Source organism: Rhinolophus sinicus, chromosome 3 (assembly GCF_057876585.1).
Source record: "Rhinolophus sinicus isolate RSI-liver-muscle chromosome 3, RSI-T2T, whole genome shotgun sequence".
Classification (NCBI taxonomy): Eukaryota; Metazoa; Chordata; class Mammalia; order Chiroptera; family Rhinolophidae; genus Rhinolophus; species Rhinolophus sinicus.
In genome coordinates this window covers 135457658-135479107 of record NC_142503.1, presented here as the reverse complement: position 1 = coordinate 135479107, position 21450 = coordinate 135457658, and the positions used below count along the sequence as shown (strand labels likewise).

General features: G+C 37.4%; 1 protein-coding gene and 1 long non-coding RNA gene across 2 annotated transcripts in view; one reads left to right on the top strand and one right to left on the bottom strand.

The window, feature by feature from the left end:
* Positions 1-3431: 3431 nt before the first annotated feature.
* The window catches only part of LOC141570601 (uncharacterized), a 680999-nt gene continuing 662980 nt past the window's right edge, over positions 3432-21450 (top strand). The window contains exon 1 of the long non-coding RNA XR_012494788.2: positions 3432-3648. This is a non-coding gene — a long non-coding RNA (uncharacterized LOC141570601). The remainder of the gene's footprint in view (positions 3649-21450) is intronic.
* TMCO5A (transmembrane and coiled-coil domains 5A) overlaps positions 18949-21450 on the bottom strand; it is a 35441-nt gene continuing 32939 nt past the window's right edge. Inside the window, exon 14 of the mRNA XM_088796398.1 lies at positions 18949-19147. Within this exon, the coding sequence (XP_088652524.1) occupies positions 18949-19147 (199 nt within the window). The remainder of the gene's footprint in view (positions 19148-21450) is intronic.

Here is a 21450-nt window from a genome sequence, read left to right as displayed (position 1 = left end):
TCCACCCCCAAAAAATGAGGATACTTTAAGGGACCTCTGGGACAACATCAAATGTACCAACATTCACATCATTGGGGTACCAGAAAGAGAAGAGAGAGTGCAAGAAATTGAAAACATATTTGAAGAAATAATGACAGAAAACTTCCCTAACCTGGTGAAGGATGTAGACATACAAGCCAGGAGAGTCAAAACAAGACAAACCCAAAGAGACCCACACCAAAATGCATCATGATTAAAATGCCAAAACTTAAAGACATAGTGAGAATCTTAAAAGTAGCAAGAGAAAAGCAATTCATTACCTGCAAGGGAGCTCCCCTAAAACTATCTTCTGGTTTCTCAACAGAAACTTTCTAGACCAGAAGGGATTGGCAGGAAATATTCAACCAAGATTACCCAGCAAAGCTATCATTTAGAATTAAAGGACAGATAAAGAGTTTCCCAGACAAGACAAAGCTAAGGAAGTTAATCAACACCAAACCAGTATTACAAGAAATGTTAGAGGGACTTCTTTAAGAAGAAGATAAAAAAAAAGATAAAAAATATGACTAAAAAATGGCAATAATTACATATCTGTCAACAATTACTTTCAATGTAAATGGATTAAATGCTCCAATCAAAAGACACAGGAGGGTTGAATGGATAAGTAAACAAAATCCTTACATATGCTGCCTACAAGAGACTCACTTCAGATCAAAAGACACACACAGAATGAAAATAAAGGTATGGAAAAATATATTTCATGAAAATGGAAAAAATGAAAAGCTGTCATAGCAATACCTACATCAGACAAAGTAGGCTTTAAAACAAAGGTTATAACAAGAGACAATAAAGGACCCAGTAATCCCACTTCCGAGTATTTATCTGAAGAAACCAAACTACTATTTCAAAGAAACATGTGCATCCATATGTTCATTACAGCATTGCTTACAGTGGCCAAGATATGGAGGCAACATGGGTGCCCATGAATGGATGAATGGATAAAGAAGAGGTGGTACGTATTTACAGAGGAATATAACCATAAAAAAAGAATGAAATTTTGCTAGCTACAACAACATGGATCGACATAAAAGGTATTGTGGCTGAGTAGATTAAGTCAGACAGAGAAAGACAAATGCCATATGATTTTACTTATATGTGAAATCTAAAGAAAAAAACAAACAACAAAAGACAAACTCATAGATACAGAGAACATTTTAATTGTTGCCAGCTGGGAGGAGGTTTGGGGGCGGGGAGTGATGAAAAAGGGAAGGGATTAAGAAGTACTAATTGGTAGTTAGAAAATAGTCATGGGGATGTAAAGTATAACATACAAAGTATAGTCAATAATATTGTAATAACTAAAAAAAATCATATTACAGACTCTCCAATGAATTCCAAATCCATACCTCCAATCACCTGTGTTATTTAACTCGCAGACACCAAACCAATATTTGTCCTGCCCTAATCATCCAGGGCAAAGTACCAGACAACTAGAGATCACCTGTTATAGCCCAGACATTGCCAACATTATTCAAGCTAGCCAATCCTAAGCTAGTTTCCCTTCCCTGCTTTCCTCTTCCATGAAAAACACAATAAAGGCTCTAGACCATGTTTTCTCTCCTCTCCTGCTTCTATCTCCTGATCAACTGTGGTGCTTTTCTAGGTGGCCCTGCATGATGTGCCATGCCTCTCGTTTCTGGGGAACCTGTGAATAACAATACATTTTTCTGTCAGTTGCATTGACTTCTTCATGCCATCACTCAATCACCTTTATAAATTAAGACTCAGGCACAAATTGCTTAAGCACAAATAATTGATAATGTTGTGCAATTATCTCAGAGTTTAAGGTATATAATTCTAGAACGTGCTTTGTTCCTGATGTTCAGCCTAAACCACACCTCCTTTATTGCAGCTCAGTTCCATCACTCCTCATCCGTGAGCTGTGGAAAAGTGAACACATAGGCTGCATCCCTGCCACCCAGGGAGCCCTGGACTATTTCTGAAGTTCACATGACTTGTTAGTAAGTCTTGTGGTTTGTCTCCTCGTAAATCAAAGGCTGAGATTCAGGAAAACTTTCTCATCACATCATATGGTTTTCCAGTTTTCTCTCCTCTTTACACTGCTCTGAGTCCCTGGAACCCCTTGTGTTTTCTACTTAGTCCAGTATGAGCTATGCTATATTAATTTTTCTTCAGGTATTTTCTTAAGTTCTGTCAGATATGGCCACATGGTGGCAGTCCATGTGGTGGCAGTCCACGTGGTGGCAGTCCACTGATGGCAGTCCAGGTATGATATGTTAGGGGTCATGGGAACTGTGGTGAACAAATGGCTATATGCTCTGTTGACTTAGCTGTCATTGCTTAGCTTTGAGTCACTATTGTCACATGAGAATTCTGTCCAGTGGGGACAAGACTTTTCATTTTTTAAAGAGAAGTCCAAAATCTAGATTTTCAGATGGTACCTCCAGAATTTAAAATATTTGCAACAAATGCAAATTAAAAAAAAAAAACACCCCGAAAACCACGGTGTGAACTGAACAAAATGAAACATGAGTTTGTCTGAGCTTGTGAGCCATCATTTTGCTATGTCTAATCTGTGATAAATGGGATAATTCTTGCAGACTCATTCTTTCTTGTACCCCAAGTTATTCCTTGGCTTCAGAACTTATGAGTCCTGAACTCTTTGGTCTTTGTTGACACTTAGTTGTCCCATATGCCATCTTGTCCAGATCCAGCTCCTTGCTATTCCAAGGATTAGTCAATCTAATGAATTCATTTATTCTAATGGGACTTTTTCCTTGGGTCTTTTCTTTGTTAAAATGTATATTTTATGAGTGAAGATAATAGAGATAATATTCTTAGCAACTCTTTCCTAAAAGTTGGGTATTTTAAACATGTAAAAGGGTCCAAAGTCTATGGCAGGCCAGAGGGGGATATGTGAATATGTTGGCAAGTGACACCTTGTGCTGCCTGCCAAATCACAGGTGTCAACAAGCTGCCATTGTCTAGGGCCAAGTTTGAAAACATTTTGGACCTATGTCATCGTGCTCGTGGTTGGCACTGTGAGCGGTATCTGCATCAGCAAAGGGCTGGTTTATAGAGGACTAGTAATGAAGTTTGCTCAGGTCTCACTTTCAAAAACTGAGAGTGCTTTTGGTGTTGACAGTTAGCATGTTTTAAACAATCATTTGTTTCTACACCTGGTAATTGGTTCCATTTGGCATCTTCTACATTGTCTAAGTACTATCTAGCATATTTAATGAGATTCCTCTGAGCTTTTAAAAACATTTAAATGAAAGATTTAGATTCCATAAAAAGAAGAGGCAGCTGGTGAGTGTTGTTCATATGAGAGGTGGAGAGCATATTTTTGGGTTGAGAAGCTCAAAACAGACTTTCTAGTCTTTTCTGCCGATTGGCTTGGAAGGCACCCACATGGAACCTGCCTTCTTTTATTCAGTGACACCAGTGAAATGTCTGCTGTTGCCATCTTCTTTGACTGCCAGCAGCACTTAGAAGAGCCCACTGAAGAGCTTTAGATGGTTAGTTGACAAGCTCCCTCTCAGGAATAATAAGGTTCTGTGCCAGGACTGCACACATCCAACAGCCCTGCATGAGTCACTCTTCTGCCACAAGATTGGTCAAAATTGAATCAGTGAGTTGGGAATAATGGTGAGTTGGTTTTTTTAATTCCCACTGGGAAATAGCGTGGGGATGAAGATTAATATGAACCCATTTTTTTACATGCTTATTTGAAGAATTAATGTGTGGGGTGCCCTTAGACGGATGATATCTTGACCATTGATGGTTTATCATCAGAGAGAGGAAAGCGAAACTGTTTTTGTTTCTTTTTTGGGCAATTTTTTTGAGGCTAGCACCACCATGTGGATAAAGTGGATATGGAATTTTCTTCAGTTTGTATAACAGGCCATCAAAGTGCCCGTGGAAACGAGATTTTGGTATATTCTTGCATGTTTCTTATATCTTTTCTGAGTTATCACAGAGCAGCATAGTGATAAAAATATGTATATTTTTGCACTCAGCTCTCAAGGATCTTTGGCTCCTACAAAACGACTGAATTGCATGCTGGAAGATGACAGTGGACAATTCATAGAGCAGCTTTGTGGCAGGCTGAGTGGAAATCAGACACCTTGTTTGGGATCAGCTGATTTGGACTCTGTGAAAAATGCCACGAGCAGTTATTGAGGCAACTTTCTGACTATTATTGCCCAAGGAATGCAGGCTGAATCAGAAAAGGAAGAGAGGTAAAAATCTTGTTTTAGGGTGCAAAAGAATTTTACCAAATACTTACATGTGTTTCTTTTTGGTTGTTGTTGTTTTTTGTTTTTTTGTCCTGACTCTTTTGGAAGAATGAAAAAAAAGAAGAGAACAATGTAGAAAAACCTCTATTTACTATGGCTTTTAGTCCTAATAGCATGGTGAGGGTGTGGCTGGCAAAGATAGAAAATTGGATTTTCCCTCCTTAGTGGGCTTTTCTGTGTTACTGGCATGAAGATCCTTGGAGAGGAGCAAGGCCTGCTTTTCTTTGAGGGGTTGGTTCCTCATTTCCAAATTATACGTGTGTTGGGAGTGGGCTCTAGGTGGAGGTAGGGAGAGCTGTTGCTTATAAAAATCTAGTGCCATTTAACACCTAAGTCCATTCTTCCATTCTTATTCTTTTCTTTGCATAGTCTCCTAACCCCAAAAGGATAAAGTTTTATCAGCACTTAAAAGAGGAAATTGTGATTGTAGAAATATGAGGGAGTCAAAAACAAATCAGGATATGAACATTTTCCTCTGTTTGAAGAGCTACTAAAGTGATAGAAAAATGTATAAAACAGTTCCTTGCCACCCACCCCTTACTGTTGCCTTTACACATCCCCTTTACTCTTTCCCACAGCCCACCTTGCTCCTGTAGCTGCAAACATTAATATATCTGGAGTTTTAGATTAAAAGAGCTTCTTGTGGTTGAATATGGGCCGATGCCAATCTGGAGGGAGTTTCTAGGGACACATTGGGGAGCTGTCCTCTGTAAAAGGCCATTTATCAAACTTAGGTGTGACAGGAAGCTGGGTGAGCCAGCTGATATATGAAGTGCAGATTTAGCATTAAGTTATGGTTAAAACAGAAGTAAATAGAGAACAGAAAAAGAGAAAATCAATTAAGTCAAAAGTTCAACAAAGATCCACAAAAGTGACAAATTTCTAGCTAAATGACTGAAAAAAAAGAAGACTCAAGTATGTAAATAAAAGTGGGTTTATTACTACCAATGCTACATAAATAACAAAGTATTATAAGAGAGTACTATGAACATTTGCACACCAACATATTAGATAACCTACATGAAATGGACAAATCCTAGAAATATAAAATCTTCCAAGACTGGATCATGAAAAAAATTGAAAACCTATTCTATAAAATACATCTATAACAAGTAAGGAGAATGAATCAGAAATCAAAAATTTCCCAACAAAGAAAAGCCCTGGACCCGATGGCTTCAATAGTGAATTTTAACAAACTTTTAAAGAATTAACACTAATTACTCTCAAACTTTTCCAAAAAATTTCAGAGGAGAGAACACTTCTTAACTCATTCTATGAGACCAGCATTTCCCTGACATCAAAGCCAGACAAAGACACTACAAGAAAACTACAGACAAATTTCTCTTATAAACATTAATGCAAAAATTCTCAACAAAATATTGGCAAATCAACTTCAGCAGCACATGAAAAGACGTATGCACCAAGACCAAATGGGATTTATTCTGGGAATGGAAACATGATTCAACAGATGAAAATTGATCAATATACCATATCACATTAACAGAATGATTAAACCACATGATCATCTCAGTTGATACAGAAAAAACATTTGACAAAATTCAACTTTCTTCCATGATAAAAACACTCAACAAACTAGGAATAGAAGGAAACTACCTCAACATAATTAAAAGTCATATATGAAAAATCTACAGCGAACATCATACTCAGTGGTGAAAGACTAAAAGCCTTCCCTCCAAAATCAGGAGCAAGGGAAGGATGCCGGCTTTCACCACTTCCATTTAATACAGCACTGGAAATTTCAGCTGGAACAATTAGGCAAGAAAAAGTAATGAAAGTCATCCAAAAAGGAAAGAAAGAAGTAAAATTATCTCATTCACAGATTATATAATCTTAAATATAGAAAACCCTAAATATTCTACAAAAAAACCTGTTAGAACAAATTTAGCAAAGTAGTAGGATACAAAATCAACATGCAAAAATCAGTTGCATTTCTAAACACTAACAATGAACAATTTGAAAGAAAATCAGGAAAACAGTTCCATTTACAATAGCTTCAAAAATAATAAAATTCTTAGGAATTAACCAAGGAGGTGAAAGACTTTTATAATAAAAATTACAAAAAATTGCTGAAATTGAAGAAGACAAAAATAAATAGAAAAACAGCTCATGTTCATGAACTGAAACAATATTGTTAAGATGCCAGTATTATCCAAAGTGATCTATGACTTCAATACAATCCCTACCAAAATCCGAATGCCTTTTTATTTTTTGTTTTGCAGAAATACAAAAACCCATCCTAAAATTATATGGAATCTCAAGGAACAGTGGATAGCCAAAATAATCTTGCAAAATAAGAACAAAGTTGAAGGACTAACACTTCCTGATATCAAAGCTTACTACAAAGCTATATGGTATACTATCAAAACAGTGTGGTACTGAGATAAAGGCATGCATATAAACAAATGAATCAGAATAGAGAGCACAGAAATAAACTCTTACATATATACTCAAATGATTTTCAACAAGGATGCCAAGACCATTCAATGGGGAAAGGTCAGTTTTTTTCAATTAATGGTGCTGGGAAAACTGGATACCCACATGCAGAAGAATGAAGTTGGACCCTTAACTTATCACCATATACAAAAATTAACCAAAATCAATTAAAGACCTAAACATAAATGTTGAAACTATGAAACTCTTAGAAGAAAACTTAGCATAAAACCTTCACAGAGATGTCATCAAAATGGTGGCATGAGGTGAGCCTCTGGAAATCTCCCCTGGAATTTACAACAAATTGAAAACTATAACTTCACAAGGACTCCCTGCACAGCAGACAGTCAAGACAAAGAGTCTCAATATTGAATTCACCTAAAGGTGGGCAAATTGCATGATCAGGAGAAGAGGGAAGGGAGAAGTGTGGAGCCAGGGCTGCACAAGCACAGTATATAGACCTAGCTCAGTGCTCCAAGCTCGCTGCATCCTGGAACTACAGCAGCTGCGGGAGAGGGAAGAACTCGGACTGCTAAGGCTCCATTTATGGCCCACAGGGCTGAGGGGACAGCATATAACACGGCTGAACCCAACGCTCATGGCAGAGATCTCGGAGCAAAGACTGAGGGAAGAAGGCTGAAAACGGTGGTTTAAGCCCTCACTGCCGAGCAGAGAATGGAAGCCTTAGGCACTGAGACTAGCTGCCCCCTCCTTATCTTCCCAGACTCACCCTGCCCTGCCCCCACCTGCCCAGTACTAGAAGAAGAACAGTATCAGTGTCAGATCAAAAAAACAGAATATTTGCAGTTCTGAGAACTGTGGTCTGCAGACACAGATTCACAGCCCAATTAGTTCTGGCAAATGGGAAGGAGCTGTGGAAGCAGGACTGGCTGTGGTGGTCGTCGCCGCCATTGCTCTGGGCCACCTCTCACAACTCACCCCAGCCCTGTCCCCACCTATCTGGGCAGATCCCTGCAGGAGTAAACAGAACTGCTGAAACATGCGGGCTCTGAATCTGGTGCAGGAAGAGCTTTGGAACTTCAAAAGCTCTCCATATCCCCACAGGGATGTGGTGCCCTATGACCCAGGTGAACTGTTAACATAGGAGAAGTCCGCCTTCGAGGGAATCCCCCCATTGTGTGAGAAGCTAGAATAGAGCAGAGAAAACATAACACTACTGTGTGAGAGAGAAAAAAAGCCTGCAGTCAGAGAGAAAATAAAACATTCTACAAACACGTACTGGAAAACAAAAGAAATACTTCTTCCTATCAACCTGTTGCAGAACCCACTCCTGTAGATGTCTAGGAAGAGAAATAATAAATCATTAATTGCCATGAATAACCAAGGCAACAAGACAGCTCAGAAAGAAAGTGAAAAGTCTCCAGAAAATGAACTTAAAGATATGGAAATATGTGACTTAAATGACAGAGAATTCAAGATTGCAGTTCTGAAAAAACTCAATGAGATGCAAGAAAATACTGAAAGGCCGTTTAATGAACTCAGAAACATAATCAAAGAACAAAATGAACATTTTACCAAAGAGATTGAAATTTTTAAAAAGAACCAAATAGAATTTCTGGAAATTAAGAACTCAATAGAAGAAATTAAGAATGAAATAGCCAGCTTAGGTAGTAGAGTTGACCAGATGGAGGAAAGAATCAGTGACATCAAAGATAGAAACCTGGAAATGACACGGATGGAAGAAGAAAGAGACTTGAGACTTAAAAGAAATGAAAGAACTCTACAAGAACTTTCTGACTCCATCAGAAAGAGCAATATAAGAATAAGGGGCATACCAGAAGGAGAAGAAAGAGAGAAGGGAACAGAGAGTATACTCAAACAAATTGTCGATGAGAACTTCCCAAATTTGTGGACAGAACTGGACCCTCGAATCCAAGAAGCAAATAGAACACCTAGTTACCTCAATCCCAACAGGCCTTCTCCAAGGCACATTGTATTGAAGCTGTCTAAAATCAACGACAAAGAAAGAATCCTCAAGGCAGCCAGGGAAAAGAAGACGGTAAACTACAAAGGAAAGCCTGTTAGATTATCATCAGATTTTTCAGCAGAAACTCTACAAACTAGGAGGGAGTGGAAGCAAATATTCAAACTGTTGTAAGAGAGATAGCATGAGCCAAGAATAACATACCCAGCAAAGATATCCTTTAGCTATGAAGGAGGAATAAAGACCTTTCCAGACATACAGAAGCTCAGGGAATTTTCTAATACACGACCTGCAGTACAAGAAATACTGAAGGAGGCTATTTGACCACCATCAACAGGGAGAATTTGAAGCAACCAAAACATAAAAAGGGGGAGAGTGAAGGTCTGAACCAGAATATGGGAATGGAGAAAGTAACCATGGTGAAAAAAATGGAATACTCTAAATATCAAACTTTCTTTTACATAAACTTAAGGGTAACCACTAAAAAAAAAATCCAGAACTGAAATATATACTGTGATAAAAGAAGAAACGGAGGGAAAAATCATAGAATACCACCACACAGAAATAATAAACAACAAAAAGGCAAAGAAACAATGGAGACACAGTCTTACCAGAAAACTAAAAATAGAATGATAGGAAATCCTCACATATCAATAATCACCCTAAATGTAAATGGACTGAACTCACTAATAAAAAGGCACGGAGTAGCAGATTGGATCAAAAAACTAAAGCCAACCATATGCTATCTCCAAGAGACACATCTCAGCTACAAGGACAAGCATAGACTCAAAGTGAAAGGGTGGAAATTGACACTCCAAGCAAATGGTATCCAGAGAAAATCAGGTGTAGCCATAATGATATCAGATGAAACAGACTTCAGGGTGAAAAAGGTAACAAGAGACAAAAATGGACATTTCATAATGGTAAAGGGGACTATACAACAAGAAGACATAACAGGCATCAATATTTATGCCCCCAGTCAGACAGCACTGAAATATACCAAGCAACTACTAACAGAACTAAAGGGAGAAATTGACCAAAACACAATTATACTAGGGGTCCTAAATATATCATTGACAGCTATGGATAGATCACCCGAACAGAAAATAAATAATGAAATAGAACCCATAAATGACACATTAGATGAAATGGACATAATTGACATTTATAGAGCACTTCATCCTGAAACATCAGACTATACATTTTTTTTCTAGTGTACATGGAACATTCTCAAGGATAGACCATATATTAGGACATAAAACTAACCTCAGCAAATTTAAGAAGATTGAAATCACACCAAACATATTCTCTGATCACAAGGCTTTGAAATTGGATATCAACTGCAAAAAGAAAGCAGGAAAAACCACCAATACATGGAAATTAAACAACATACTTTTAAAGAATGACTGGGTCAAAGAAGAAATTAGAGGAGAGATCAAAAGATACATCGAAACAAATGAGAATGAAAATACATCCTACCAAAATTTTTGGGATGCAGTGAAAGCAGTTTTAAGAGGGAAATTTATATCATTATAGGCCTATCTCAAGAAACATGAAAAATCCCAAATAAATAACCTCACGTTACACCTTAAAGAACTAGAAAAAGAAGAACAAATGAAACCCAAGGTCAGCTGAAGAAAGGAAATAATAAAAATCAGACCAGAGCTAAATGAAATAGAGAACAAAAAGAATAGAAAAAATTAATGTGACAAAGAGCTGGTTCTTTGAAAAGATTAACAAAATTGACAAACCCTTGGCTAGACTCACTAAGATAAAAAGAGAGAAGACACTAATAAACAAAATCAGAAATGAAAACGGGGAAGTTATCATGGATGCCGCAGAAATACAAAGGAACATCCAAGAATACTATGAAGGACTATATGCCACCAAATTCAATAACCTAGAAGAAATAGACAAGTTCTTAGAAACATATAGCCTTCCCAGGCTGAACCATGAAGAACTGGAAAATCTAAACAGACCAATCACCAGTAACGAAATTGATTCAGTCATCCAAAACCTTCCCAAAAGCAAAAGTCCGGGACCAGATCGTTTCACTAGTAAATTCTACCAAGCCTTCAAAGAGGATCTAATACCAATCCTGCTCAAACTCTTCCAAAAAATTGAAGAAGAGACAGTACTCCTTAACTCATTTTATGAGGCCAACATTACCTTGATACCAAAACCTGGCAAGGACAACACAAAAAAAGAGAACTACAGACCAATATCTCTGATGAATACAGATGCAAAAATCCTAAACAAAATTCTAGCAAATTGAATGTAACAATGCATTAAAAAGATTATTCATCATGACCAAGTGGGGTTCATCCCAGGGGCACAAGGATGGTTCAACATATGCAAATCCATCAATGTGATACATCACATAAACAAAATAAAGGACAAAAATCATATGATTATATCAATTGATGCAGAAAAAGCATTTGACAAGATACAACATCCATTTATGATTAAAACACTTAATAAAATAGGTAAAGAAGGAAATACCTTAATACAATAAAAGCCATATATGACAAACCCTCAGCTAATCTCATAATTAACGGTGAAAAACTGAAGCCCTTTGCTCTATGTTCAGGAACATGACAGGGCTGTCCCCTATCACCTCTGCTTTTCAACATAGTGTTGGAAGTCCTTGCCAGAGCAATCAGGCAAGAGAAAGAAATAAAAGGCATCCAAATTGGGAATGAAGAAGTTAAATTGTCACTCTTTGCAGGTGACATGATGCTATATATAGAAAACCCTAAAGACTCAACCAAAAAGCTATTAGAAACAATCAACGAATACAGTAAAGTTGCCGGCTACAAAATCAACGTACAAAAGTCCATTGCATTCCTATATACTAACAATGAAATCTCAGAAAAAGAAATAAAAAGAAAATTCCTTTTGCAATTGCAGCAAAAAGAATAAAATACCTAGTAATAAACTTAACCAACAATGTGAAAGACCTATATGCTGAAAACTACAAGACATTTTTAAAAGAATTTGAAGAAGACACAAAGAAATGGGAAGACATTCCGTGCTCGTGGATTGGAAGAATCAACATAGTTAAAATGGCCATATTACCCTAAGCAATATACAGATTTAATGCAATCCCCATCAAAATCCCAATGGAATTTTTAAAAGAAATGGAACAAAAAATCATCAGATTTGTTTGGAACCACAAAAGACCATGAATAGCCAAAGCAATCTTAAGAAAAAAGAACAATGCTGGCGGTATCACACTCCCTGACTTTAGCTTGTACTACAGGGCTACAATAATCAAAACAGCATGGTATTGGCAGAAAAACAGACACATAGACCAATGGAATAGAATTGAGAACTCAGAAATAAAACCACATAAATATGGACAGATAATTTTTGACAAAGAAGCAGAAAACATACAACGGAGAAAAGACAGCCTCTTCAATAAATGGTGCTGGCAGAATTGGAAAGCCACGTGCAAAAGAATGAAACTGGACTGCTATCTGTCACCATGTACCAAAATTAATTCAAAATGGATCAAAGACTTAAGCATAAGACCTGAAACAATAAACTGCATAGAAGAAAACATAGGTACTAAACTTATGGACCTTGGATTCAAAGAGTGTTTCATGAGTTTGACTCCAAAGGCAAGGGAAGGAAAAGCTAAAATAAACGAATGGGACTATATGAAACTTAAAAGCTTCTGCACAGCAAAAGAAACCATCGACAAAATAAAGAGGCAACCAACTGAATGCGAGAAGATTTTTGCAAACAGTGCCTCCGATAGGGGCTAATATCCAAAATATACAAGGAACTCATGAAACTCAACAACAAAAAAACAAACAACCCAATTGAAAACTGGGCAGATGACCTGAAGAGACATTTCTCCAAAGAGGACATACAAATGGCAAATAGACATATGAAAAAATGCTCAACATCACTAATCATCAGAGAAATGCAAATCAAAACCACAATGAGATATCACCTCACCCCAGTCAGAATGGCTATCATCAACAAGACAAATAATAACAAATGTTGGAGAGGTTGAGAAGAAAAAGGAACCCTCATACACTGTTGGTGGGAATGCAGACTGGTGCAGCCATTATGGAAGGCAGTGTGGAGGTTCCTCAAAAAATTATGAATAGAATTACCGTATGACCCAGCAATCCCTCTCCTGGGTATCTACGGAGAAAAATCTGAAGACATTTATCCATAAAGGCACGTGTGCTCCAATGTTCATTGCAGCTTTGTTTACAGTGGCCAAGACATGGAAACAACCAAAATGTCCTCCGATAGATGAATGGATAAAGATGTTGTGGTATATATACACAATGGAATACTATTCGGCGGTAAGAAAAGATGATATAGGAACATTTGTGACAACATGGATGGATCTTGAGAGTGTAATGCTGAGCGAAATAAGTCAGACAGAAAAAGCAGAGAACCATATGATTTCACTGATATGTGGTATATAAATCAAAAACAACAAAAGAACAAGACAAACAAATGAGAAACAAAAACTCATAGACACAGACAATAGTTTAGTGGTTACCAGAGGGTAAGGGGGGAGAGGGGTGGTAGATGAGGGTAAAGGGGATCAAATATATGGTGATGGAAGGAGAACTGGGTGATGAACACACAATGGGATTTATAGATGATGTAATACAGAATTGTACACCTGAAATCTATGTAACTTTACTAACAATTGTCACCCCAATAAACTTTAATTAAAAAAACAGAACAAAACAAAACAAAAAACCTTCACAACACTTAATTTGGCAATGGTTTCTTGAATATAATACTAAAAGGCATGGGAACAAAAGACACACTGGACTTCGTGAAAATTGAAAAAAAAATGCCTGCATTGAAGATACTATTAACAGAGTAAAAGACGACCAACAAAATGGAAAAAAATATTTGCATATTTGCAAGTTACATATATGATAAATTATTAATATCCACAATACGTACAGAAATCCTAAAACTCAACAACTAAATAGCAAATAATTTAACCGAGGTGGTGAAGGATCTGTACAGTGAAAACTGTAAAACACTGATAAAAGAAATGAAGCAGACAGAAATAAATGGAGCTTTATTCCATGATTATGGATTGGAAGAATGAATATCCAAAGTAACCTATCAATTCAGTGCAATCTCTATCAAAATTACAATGGCGTGTTGTCACGGAAATAGAAAAAAATCCAAAAATTTGTAGGGAACGACGTAAATCACCAAATGGTTCACACAATCTTGAGCAAGAGGAACAAAACCGGAGGCATCACACTTCCTAATTTCAAGCTGTATTGTAAAGCTGTAGTAATCAAAACAGTATGCTATTGGCATAAAAAGAGACACATAGATCAGAGGAACAAAATGAGCCCAGAATTAAACCCATGCATATGTGGTAAACTAATTTTTGACACAGGCCTCAAGAATGCACAGTGGGGAAAAATAGTCTCTTCTATAAATGGTTTTGGGAAAATTGGATATCCACATGCAAAAGAATGAAATTGGACCTTTATCTTACACCATACACAAAACTCAACTCAAAATGGATTAACTCAAAACATTTAATGTAAGATCTGAAACCATAAAACTCTTAGAAAATATAGGAGAAAAGCTCTTTGATATTGGTCTAATTCTTTGGAGAGAACTAAGATGAGAGATGAGAATGATGTAGAAGATTCTTCTATAATTTAGATGTCACCAGGAGCCACCCACTCTTTGATACTAGCTAAGATTGCCTTTCCTACCATCCTGCACTTTCTGTCTACTGTTTCCCCCCGCCCCCCTGAGGATTTTTGCAAATCTTTTCTCCTATTTACTTCTTTGTTCTATAACTTTAAGGCTGTTTATCTCTGGTCTGGTATTGACTCAAACTTGAGACATAATCCTTCTTTTCTCCCAAAATTCACTTGTAAGAGTCAACAAAAGGCGACTTGTAGAGGCAAATATCTACAACTATGTGTGGTAGATTTTACTGGCGATTGAAGCAAGCATGTGGGAGCATAAGTTTGCAGCACCACTTAGAAAAGAAAACTGAATATTAGCTTTCTCAGTCTTCTGAAAGTCCTGTGTTCATTTCTACCAACTTGGATTTCAGTGTCTCATCATTGTTGCTCAGCTTTCTCTCCTACTTCTTGTCCTCCCAGATGTGACAAAAATTCCTTGTATATCATTGTTATAAAGAGCATTTCAGCTCTAGCACTTACTACTCCCCCATGATTCACACTTTGCATAACTCAAGATTTATTAATGTGCTCTGCTAAAAAAAGGATCATGTGTTTCAAGTGTCACCCTTTCTTCTCTTGCCTTCTCTGGTAGTTTCTATAGGAGCAGGAAGAGAAATATGGAGGTTTATTTCCCCAGATTATGCCTTTACCTTGGAAGACAGGAGGGTAAAGTTGATTTTGGTTTTAAATGACAATTGCAGCAAAATCTCTGTTATGTTAGTGTCTGACTGTAAAGAATTGGGAAATGCTGATGTACTAGAAGAACCACTGAAAAAGGACTCAAGACCAGGTTCTTATCCTAGTTCTGTTACTAACTAGTTGTGTGATCTTGGGGGAAGTACCACACTGGGCTTGACTGAGCAATGTCTAAATTCCCTGCCAATTCTATGAGTCTATGATTTGACAGTTTCCATGGTGCCTAATTCTATAAATGCAACCATGGCTGGGATTTTCCCCTTCACACGTGGGTGAACATCCCAGCACTCTGGACTGTGCCCCAACCTCTCCTTGGCCAGCTCTCTGGTGAACATCTGCTGTCAACAATAGGGGTTTTACAGGCCAAGCTTTGGAGCCAGACATAGGCTTAGCTGCTGGTTATTTCAACTCAGAACTTTGTTTCATTTGCTCTCAGAACCAGCTTCCTTACTTATAAACTGGGTATAATAATATCTACCTTGGAAGACTGTGGTTATACAATAATGCAAGCGAAACACTTAGTAAAGTGCTTGGCACATAATTAGTGCTCAATAAATGGAATTTATGATCATTTACATCATATCTGCTATGAAGGGGCTAGGTGTGTGTCATGACAAACTCATGCAGTGCTCTTTCTGGGTCTGCTGAGGCATCTTAGCCTGTGTGGTGGGAAGAATTTGGTTTACTATACAGGTAACTCCTAAACTTTGGTTTTGTTGAGTGGAAAACATAATCTGAGAGGGAGAGTGGAATGGTTCTGGGCAGCATTTTTTCTTTTTTTAAAGCTGTGTGGCGGAAGAAGAAGGTGGATTATTTAAGGAATCGAGAGGAGAGAGGACTTTGAAAAGGAAAAATATACGTCACCAAGGGGAAATTTGATTCAGTAATAGAATGATGAACAACATGCATCCTTTTCCTCTGACTCCATGAATCTTAAGTTTGTATATTTATAAAACTTAATGTATGTAGCACTGAAGAGTGAGATCTAGTTTGGGGATTTATTAAAGTGTGGAGTCCTGATTCAAGCTAGACATAGATATAAGGACAGAGACTATGTAAGGAAATCTACTCAGGACACATATTCTGAAGATTTTAGGTTATAATTGCAGGTAGTGAGTGACTCAGCCCTTGGGATAGGGCACTACGTTTATTGCCTATGTTCTTGATGTTCAAACCGCTCTGGTCTACGAATCTGAAAAAGTGGGGCAGGTTTGCTGTTATCATGGACCTTCCTCCATCTGGTCTGCATCTAACGGGTATAAGGCACCTATGGAGAAACAGCTTGTGAGGAGACACACAGTCACCGTGGAACAGTGCCCTCTACTGTTCCAGAGGGAGCCATGCAGCGGTGGTCAAATCATGAGGGAAGTGCACATTGCTCCAGAGCCAAAGCAGGCTGCTCTGCACCATCAAGACCCTGGGAGGGAGGCCAGCTGCTGGTACCCAGAGCCCATTTCCGCTGTTAACAGTCAGCAGCAGAAGAAAGGCGGCCCAGCTAACAGCAGCTTACCGCTCCTACATTTGTTTGTAGGCAGAAACGCTGCATAGGAGTGCTCCCTTCCTAGTTTTCACTGCAAACACAGAAGAGCTTCTGTTAGTTAGGTTTCTTAGCAGAAAGAATCTTCAAAACAGGCATTTTAACCCTTGAACCTTGCTTTTAGAAGACCACTACTTCTCAGTGTTATAAAACGAAAAATTTTAAACCACTTTAGGGAAGCTATGATGAAATAAAGTCATATAAAACAGCAGTGCAATGTCCAAGTTTACGCCAGCAAAGGATCGACATATGTTTCTTTCTTTCTCCCTTTTTTCACTTCTGTCCCTCTTCTCTCTCCCCTTCCCCTCCCCTTCCTCTTCTTTTTAATAAATCCATCTAAAACACCACAGAATCCTTTTCTACAGTAATGATGTTACATGGTGGAAACTGTTAACTTTGCCTCTGGGAACAGTTTGGTTTTTTTTAAAGCTGGCTCTCCTTACCCTTTGAGCAGACATCTGTGGTCTAAATTCTCACTCACAGTTACTGTACTCTGGGTATGACCCCAAACAATAGCCTTTACTTTAAACAACAAAAATGGGAATTGTGTGGATTTTAAGGAGGCATCAGGGATATGCATGATCTACAATAATTTTTGAGGTGTTTTCTCAGCATTATGCCACTGAGTTACAGCTAATAGAGTGATGAGGAATGAAATATGCATGAAAGGAAATTTTTGAAAAACCTTTTCTTAAAGGACTCTGAAACCACAATATGAATAAGTACTTTTTCGTTCATGATTCCAGAGTTTAAATTCTTGAGTTTAAGGGGTGTGCATTTCTTCTCTATCATGTGGCAGGGCGCTGGTAAATGGAAGCCTGCCACCGTTTCCTTTTGCCAAGAATGAAGTCCAGTTTAATGCGGCATTAGCCACCCAGTGGAAGGAAACTTCCAGGTTCCACTGGATCCCAGAATCCCACTGCCATTCATTGCAGGAATTAACAGTGCATTCAATCAATGCAGATCTTACTGACATGGTGGAGGGTATTTCCATTTAGGGGCTGGGTAAATAACTCAGGCTTATTTGTATTGTCAGACTACCAGTATTTTTGCATTACTGTACCGTATTTCCCGAAAATAAGACCTAGCCGGACAATTACCTCTAATGCATCTTTTGGAGCAAAAATTAATATGACTCGATATTATATTATGTTATGTTACATTACATTACATTACATTACATTACATTACATTACATTATATTACATTACATTATATTATATGACCCGGTCTTATATTACAGTAAAATAAGACCGGTCTTATATTAATTTTTGCTCCAAAAGATGCATTAGAGGTTATTGTCCGGCTAGGTCTTATTTTCGAGGAAACACGGTGATGATTATCAGGAGAAAAGGCTTTGGTTTTCTCTGAAGCCTAGAGTTAAGAAAGAATTTACCCATTCTATAAATTTACCAGATTAAGAAAGTTACTCAATTTTTTGATACTTCTGTTTGGTTACTTCTATTTAAAATATTCATCTAGGGTAGAAGATGCTTTTATTCTTTTGGTAAATAATGGCTTTGCTGACATGTAGACTTATTTGCTGACACTATCTTATTTAATGACCGGCATGCTATTCTTCCTCTTAGACAAGCATCATCCTTGGATCTCATGTCACCTCCTATTGGACACTGCCATGGGGAATCACTCCTTCCTCTATTTTTCTATTGTAGGATTGTATGCATATACAATCTATTGTAGGATCATATGTTATGTATGCATGTGACATATTTGTCTCTCCTTCGTACCTTCCCAAGGACATTTTACCACCAAGAGGAGAATGCCCATTCAAAGAGAAAAGAGAGAGATGAAACCCAGTAGCATTGCTTTGAGGCTTCTTGATCCAGCCATGCCTGAAGCTCTAGGTTTTTAGTTCATTGAGGCAATACATTTTCTTTTTTGCTATGAATTTATAAATTAGCTTAAGCAGAGGTTACCAGCAACCAAAAAGAGTTCTAATATAAGTAGTGAGCAGTCTCCCACATTGCAGAGCTCCATTTTCTTAGATTTTTAAGATTCACTAGAAGAACTGATAAACTCTCAAGTTTGCTTAGCATCTCTGACATTATTCTAAAAATGATGTAGTTTGTTTACTATCTGGTACTGTTTCGCTTATCCATATAGCCACAGAGATCTATAGACAGAGCTCTTTACTGAGCAAGGTCAATCTTGGAAAAACAACATAGGGAGGGAATGTAATCAAGTAGGCAAACCTCAAGGGGAAAACTGAAGAAAACCTTTTCCCTCCACAAGCTCCTCCATCTCCTAGACCGATACCACTCGTTTCTTTTGCTCAAGCATATTTCTTGGGCATCAGTGGGGTAACATGTCCTCTGTCTCAAGTGTGAGAGATGGAAAGAGGAAGCAACTTAGTTTCCACAAGATGCCCCTGCTCAGTATCTTGGGCAGTATGTTGATAAGAACATCTGGATTTATAAAACTTATATAGAAAAGCAAGTAGCCCAGAAGTCTGATGAAAAATAGGGTGCTGAAAAAGAGATGTCGAAAAATCCTGAAAAGAGAAAGCCAAGAGACTATTAATCAAAGGTTAGCAAACCTGGAACAAAATAATATGTCATACCTAAATGCATGTCTGGCTCCTTCTTGGTATTCAAATGTCTCCCACTCATTGTCTCCATTCCCAGCAACCACTGATAACGGTAGCCCCTTCCCGCATGCTGGCCTGCCAGCTACTCTCTCTTCCATCACCATGTTTAATTTTTGCTTAGCATTTGTCACTATCTGAAATTATCTTGTTTGTTTGTTTATTGTTTATTTTTATTTTTATTTCTGAAAATTGTTTTACAAAGTAGTGGCACCAATTTATACCCCATCTGAAGGATATACATTTCTGTGAATCTACACCCTCTTCAACACCTTGCTAAGGTTGGATTTTTTAAATTTGGCCAATCATATATAGGTAAAATAATATTTCATTGTGGTCTTGATTTGTATTTTCCTGGTGAACAGTGATACTGAACATCTATCTGTTTATTGGTGTTATGTGTTTCCGCTTGTCCATTTATCTCCTAGGTTGTTTAGGCCTTGTTATTAATTGTAGGAGTTTTTACATGTTCTTGGTATCAGTCCGTTTCCCCTGTGTGTATTTTGAGTATCTTGTCTCTATTTTATAACTTTCACTTGCTCTAAAGTGTTAAAGAACAAAAGTTATTAATTTTAATAAAGTAGTTGATCCAGCCCTTTCTTTAAGTAGAATTAGTGCTTTTTGTGTCTTGTTTAAAAAAAGACAAAAAACATAACATTCCCCACCCCAAGGCTAACATCTTAATTACAACCACATAACAAGCCCTAGCACCACCCAGCTAAGAGGTTCACAGATTCCCAATCCATAGAAACTGTGAAATAATAAACATTTGTTTGAAGCCACTAAGTGTCAGAGTATTTGTTATGTGGCAGTAGTCGATAACTAATGCTGAGTTTTAAAGGTTTTTCTGTTTTTGTTTTTGTTTTTTTTGACATTGAAGTCCATAACATCTGGGCTTGCTTTTTGTATATACTATATAGTAGTATTCCACTTTTATTTTTTTCCACCTTGCTAACCATTTTCCCCCCACAATATTTATCAAACAATTCTTACTTTCCCCTCTGACACACGATTGCTGTCACATATCAAAGTTGTATATGTGCACTATTTCTGCAATTTTTGTTCAATTTCATTCGTCAAAATTCCTATTCCTCTGATAATACTACACTTTCATAATTATTGTAGCTTCATTGCAAGTCCTGATATCTGGAAGGGCCTGTTCCCCACTCCTAGTACTTCTTTAAAATTGTCCAGGTTATTTTTTATCCTTTACTCTTCCATATACAGTGTTTTTTAGAATCATTTTATTCAATTCCATGAAGAATCTTTTGGCGAGTTTGGAATTGAATTGACTCTAGTACCCATTTGTAGACAATTGATGTATCTATGATATTAAAGGCTTCCTATCCATGACTATGATATTTCTCTTCTTTCATTCATGTTATCTCTAATATTTCCTAATACATGTCATAAATTTCCCTATGGTGGTCTTGATTTTTTCAGCTGATGAATTCTTTTGCCTTTGTGGTTTTAATGTGATTTTCAGGAGCAAATCTCCGTTGCTTTCTTTCCTATATTACCCTTGACCAGCTGTGCTGAGCTGCCTCCTGCCCCAGGACAAATTCACTACCCACCTCCACTCACCCGTCCTAAACAGCCCCTTCCCCACCAGTTTTTTAAAGTTTTCCTGTGGAGTTAATCTTGGTGACAGTAGCCAGGATCCATTCTAGTACAGCATTTTGGTCAGAATTGGAATCAGAAGCCCTTTCTGATTCCCACCATTCTGCCTGAAGCTGGGTATAATATTCATGAGAAGGTTCTGAGATGACCTCTCTAAGATGACATTTCCAGGGAGAATCCTAGGAATCACCTAGCTTTCATGTCTCTGAGTACACCAATGCCCACAGGATGTTGGAGCAGAACAAGAGGAAAGACATTTGTAATTTGGTGTGATGAGCGAGATGTGCAGGATGTCATGAGGTTCTCTTGGAGTTCTAGGGAAAATTCTGCTAGTTGTTCCAGGACCATTGTATTTAGGGATACATTGTTTCCTCGAAAATAAGACCTAGCTGGACAATCAGCAACAATGCGTTTTTTCGAGCAAAAATTAATATAAGACCCAGTATAATAATATAATATAATATAATATAATATAATATAATATAATATAATATAATATAATATAATATAATATAATATAATATAATATAATATAATATAATATAATATAATATAATATAATATAATATAATATAATATAATATAATATA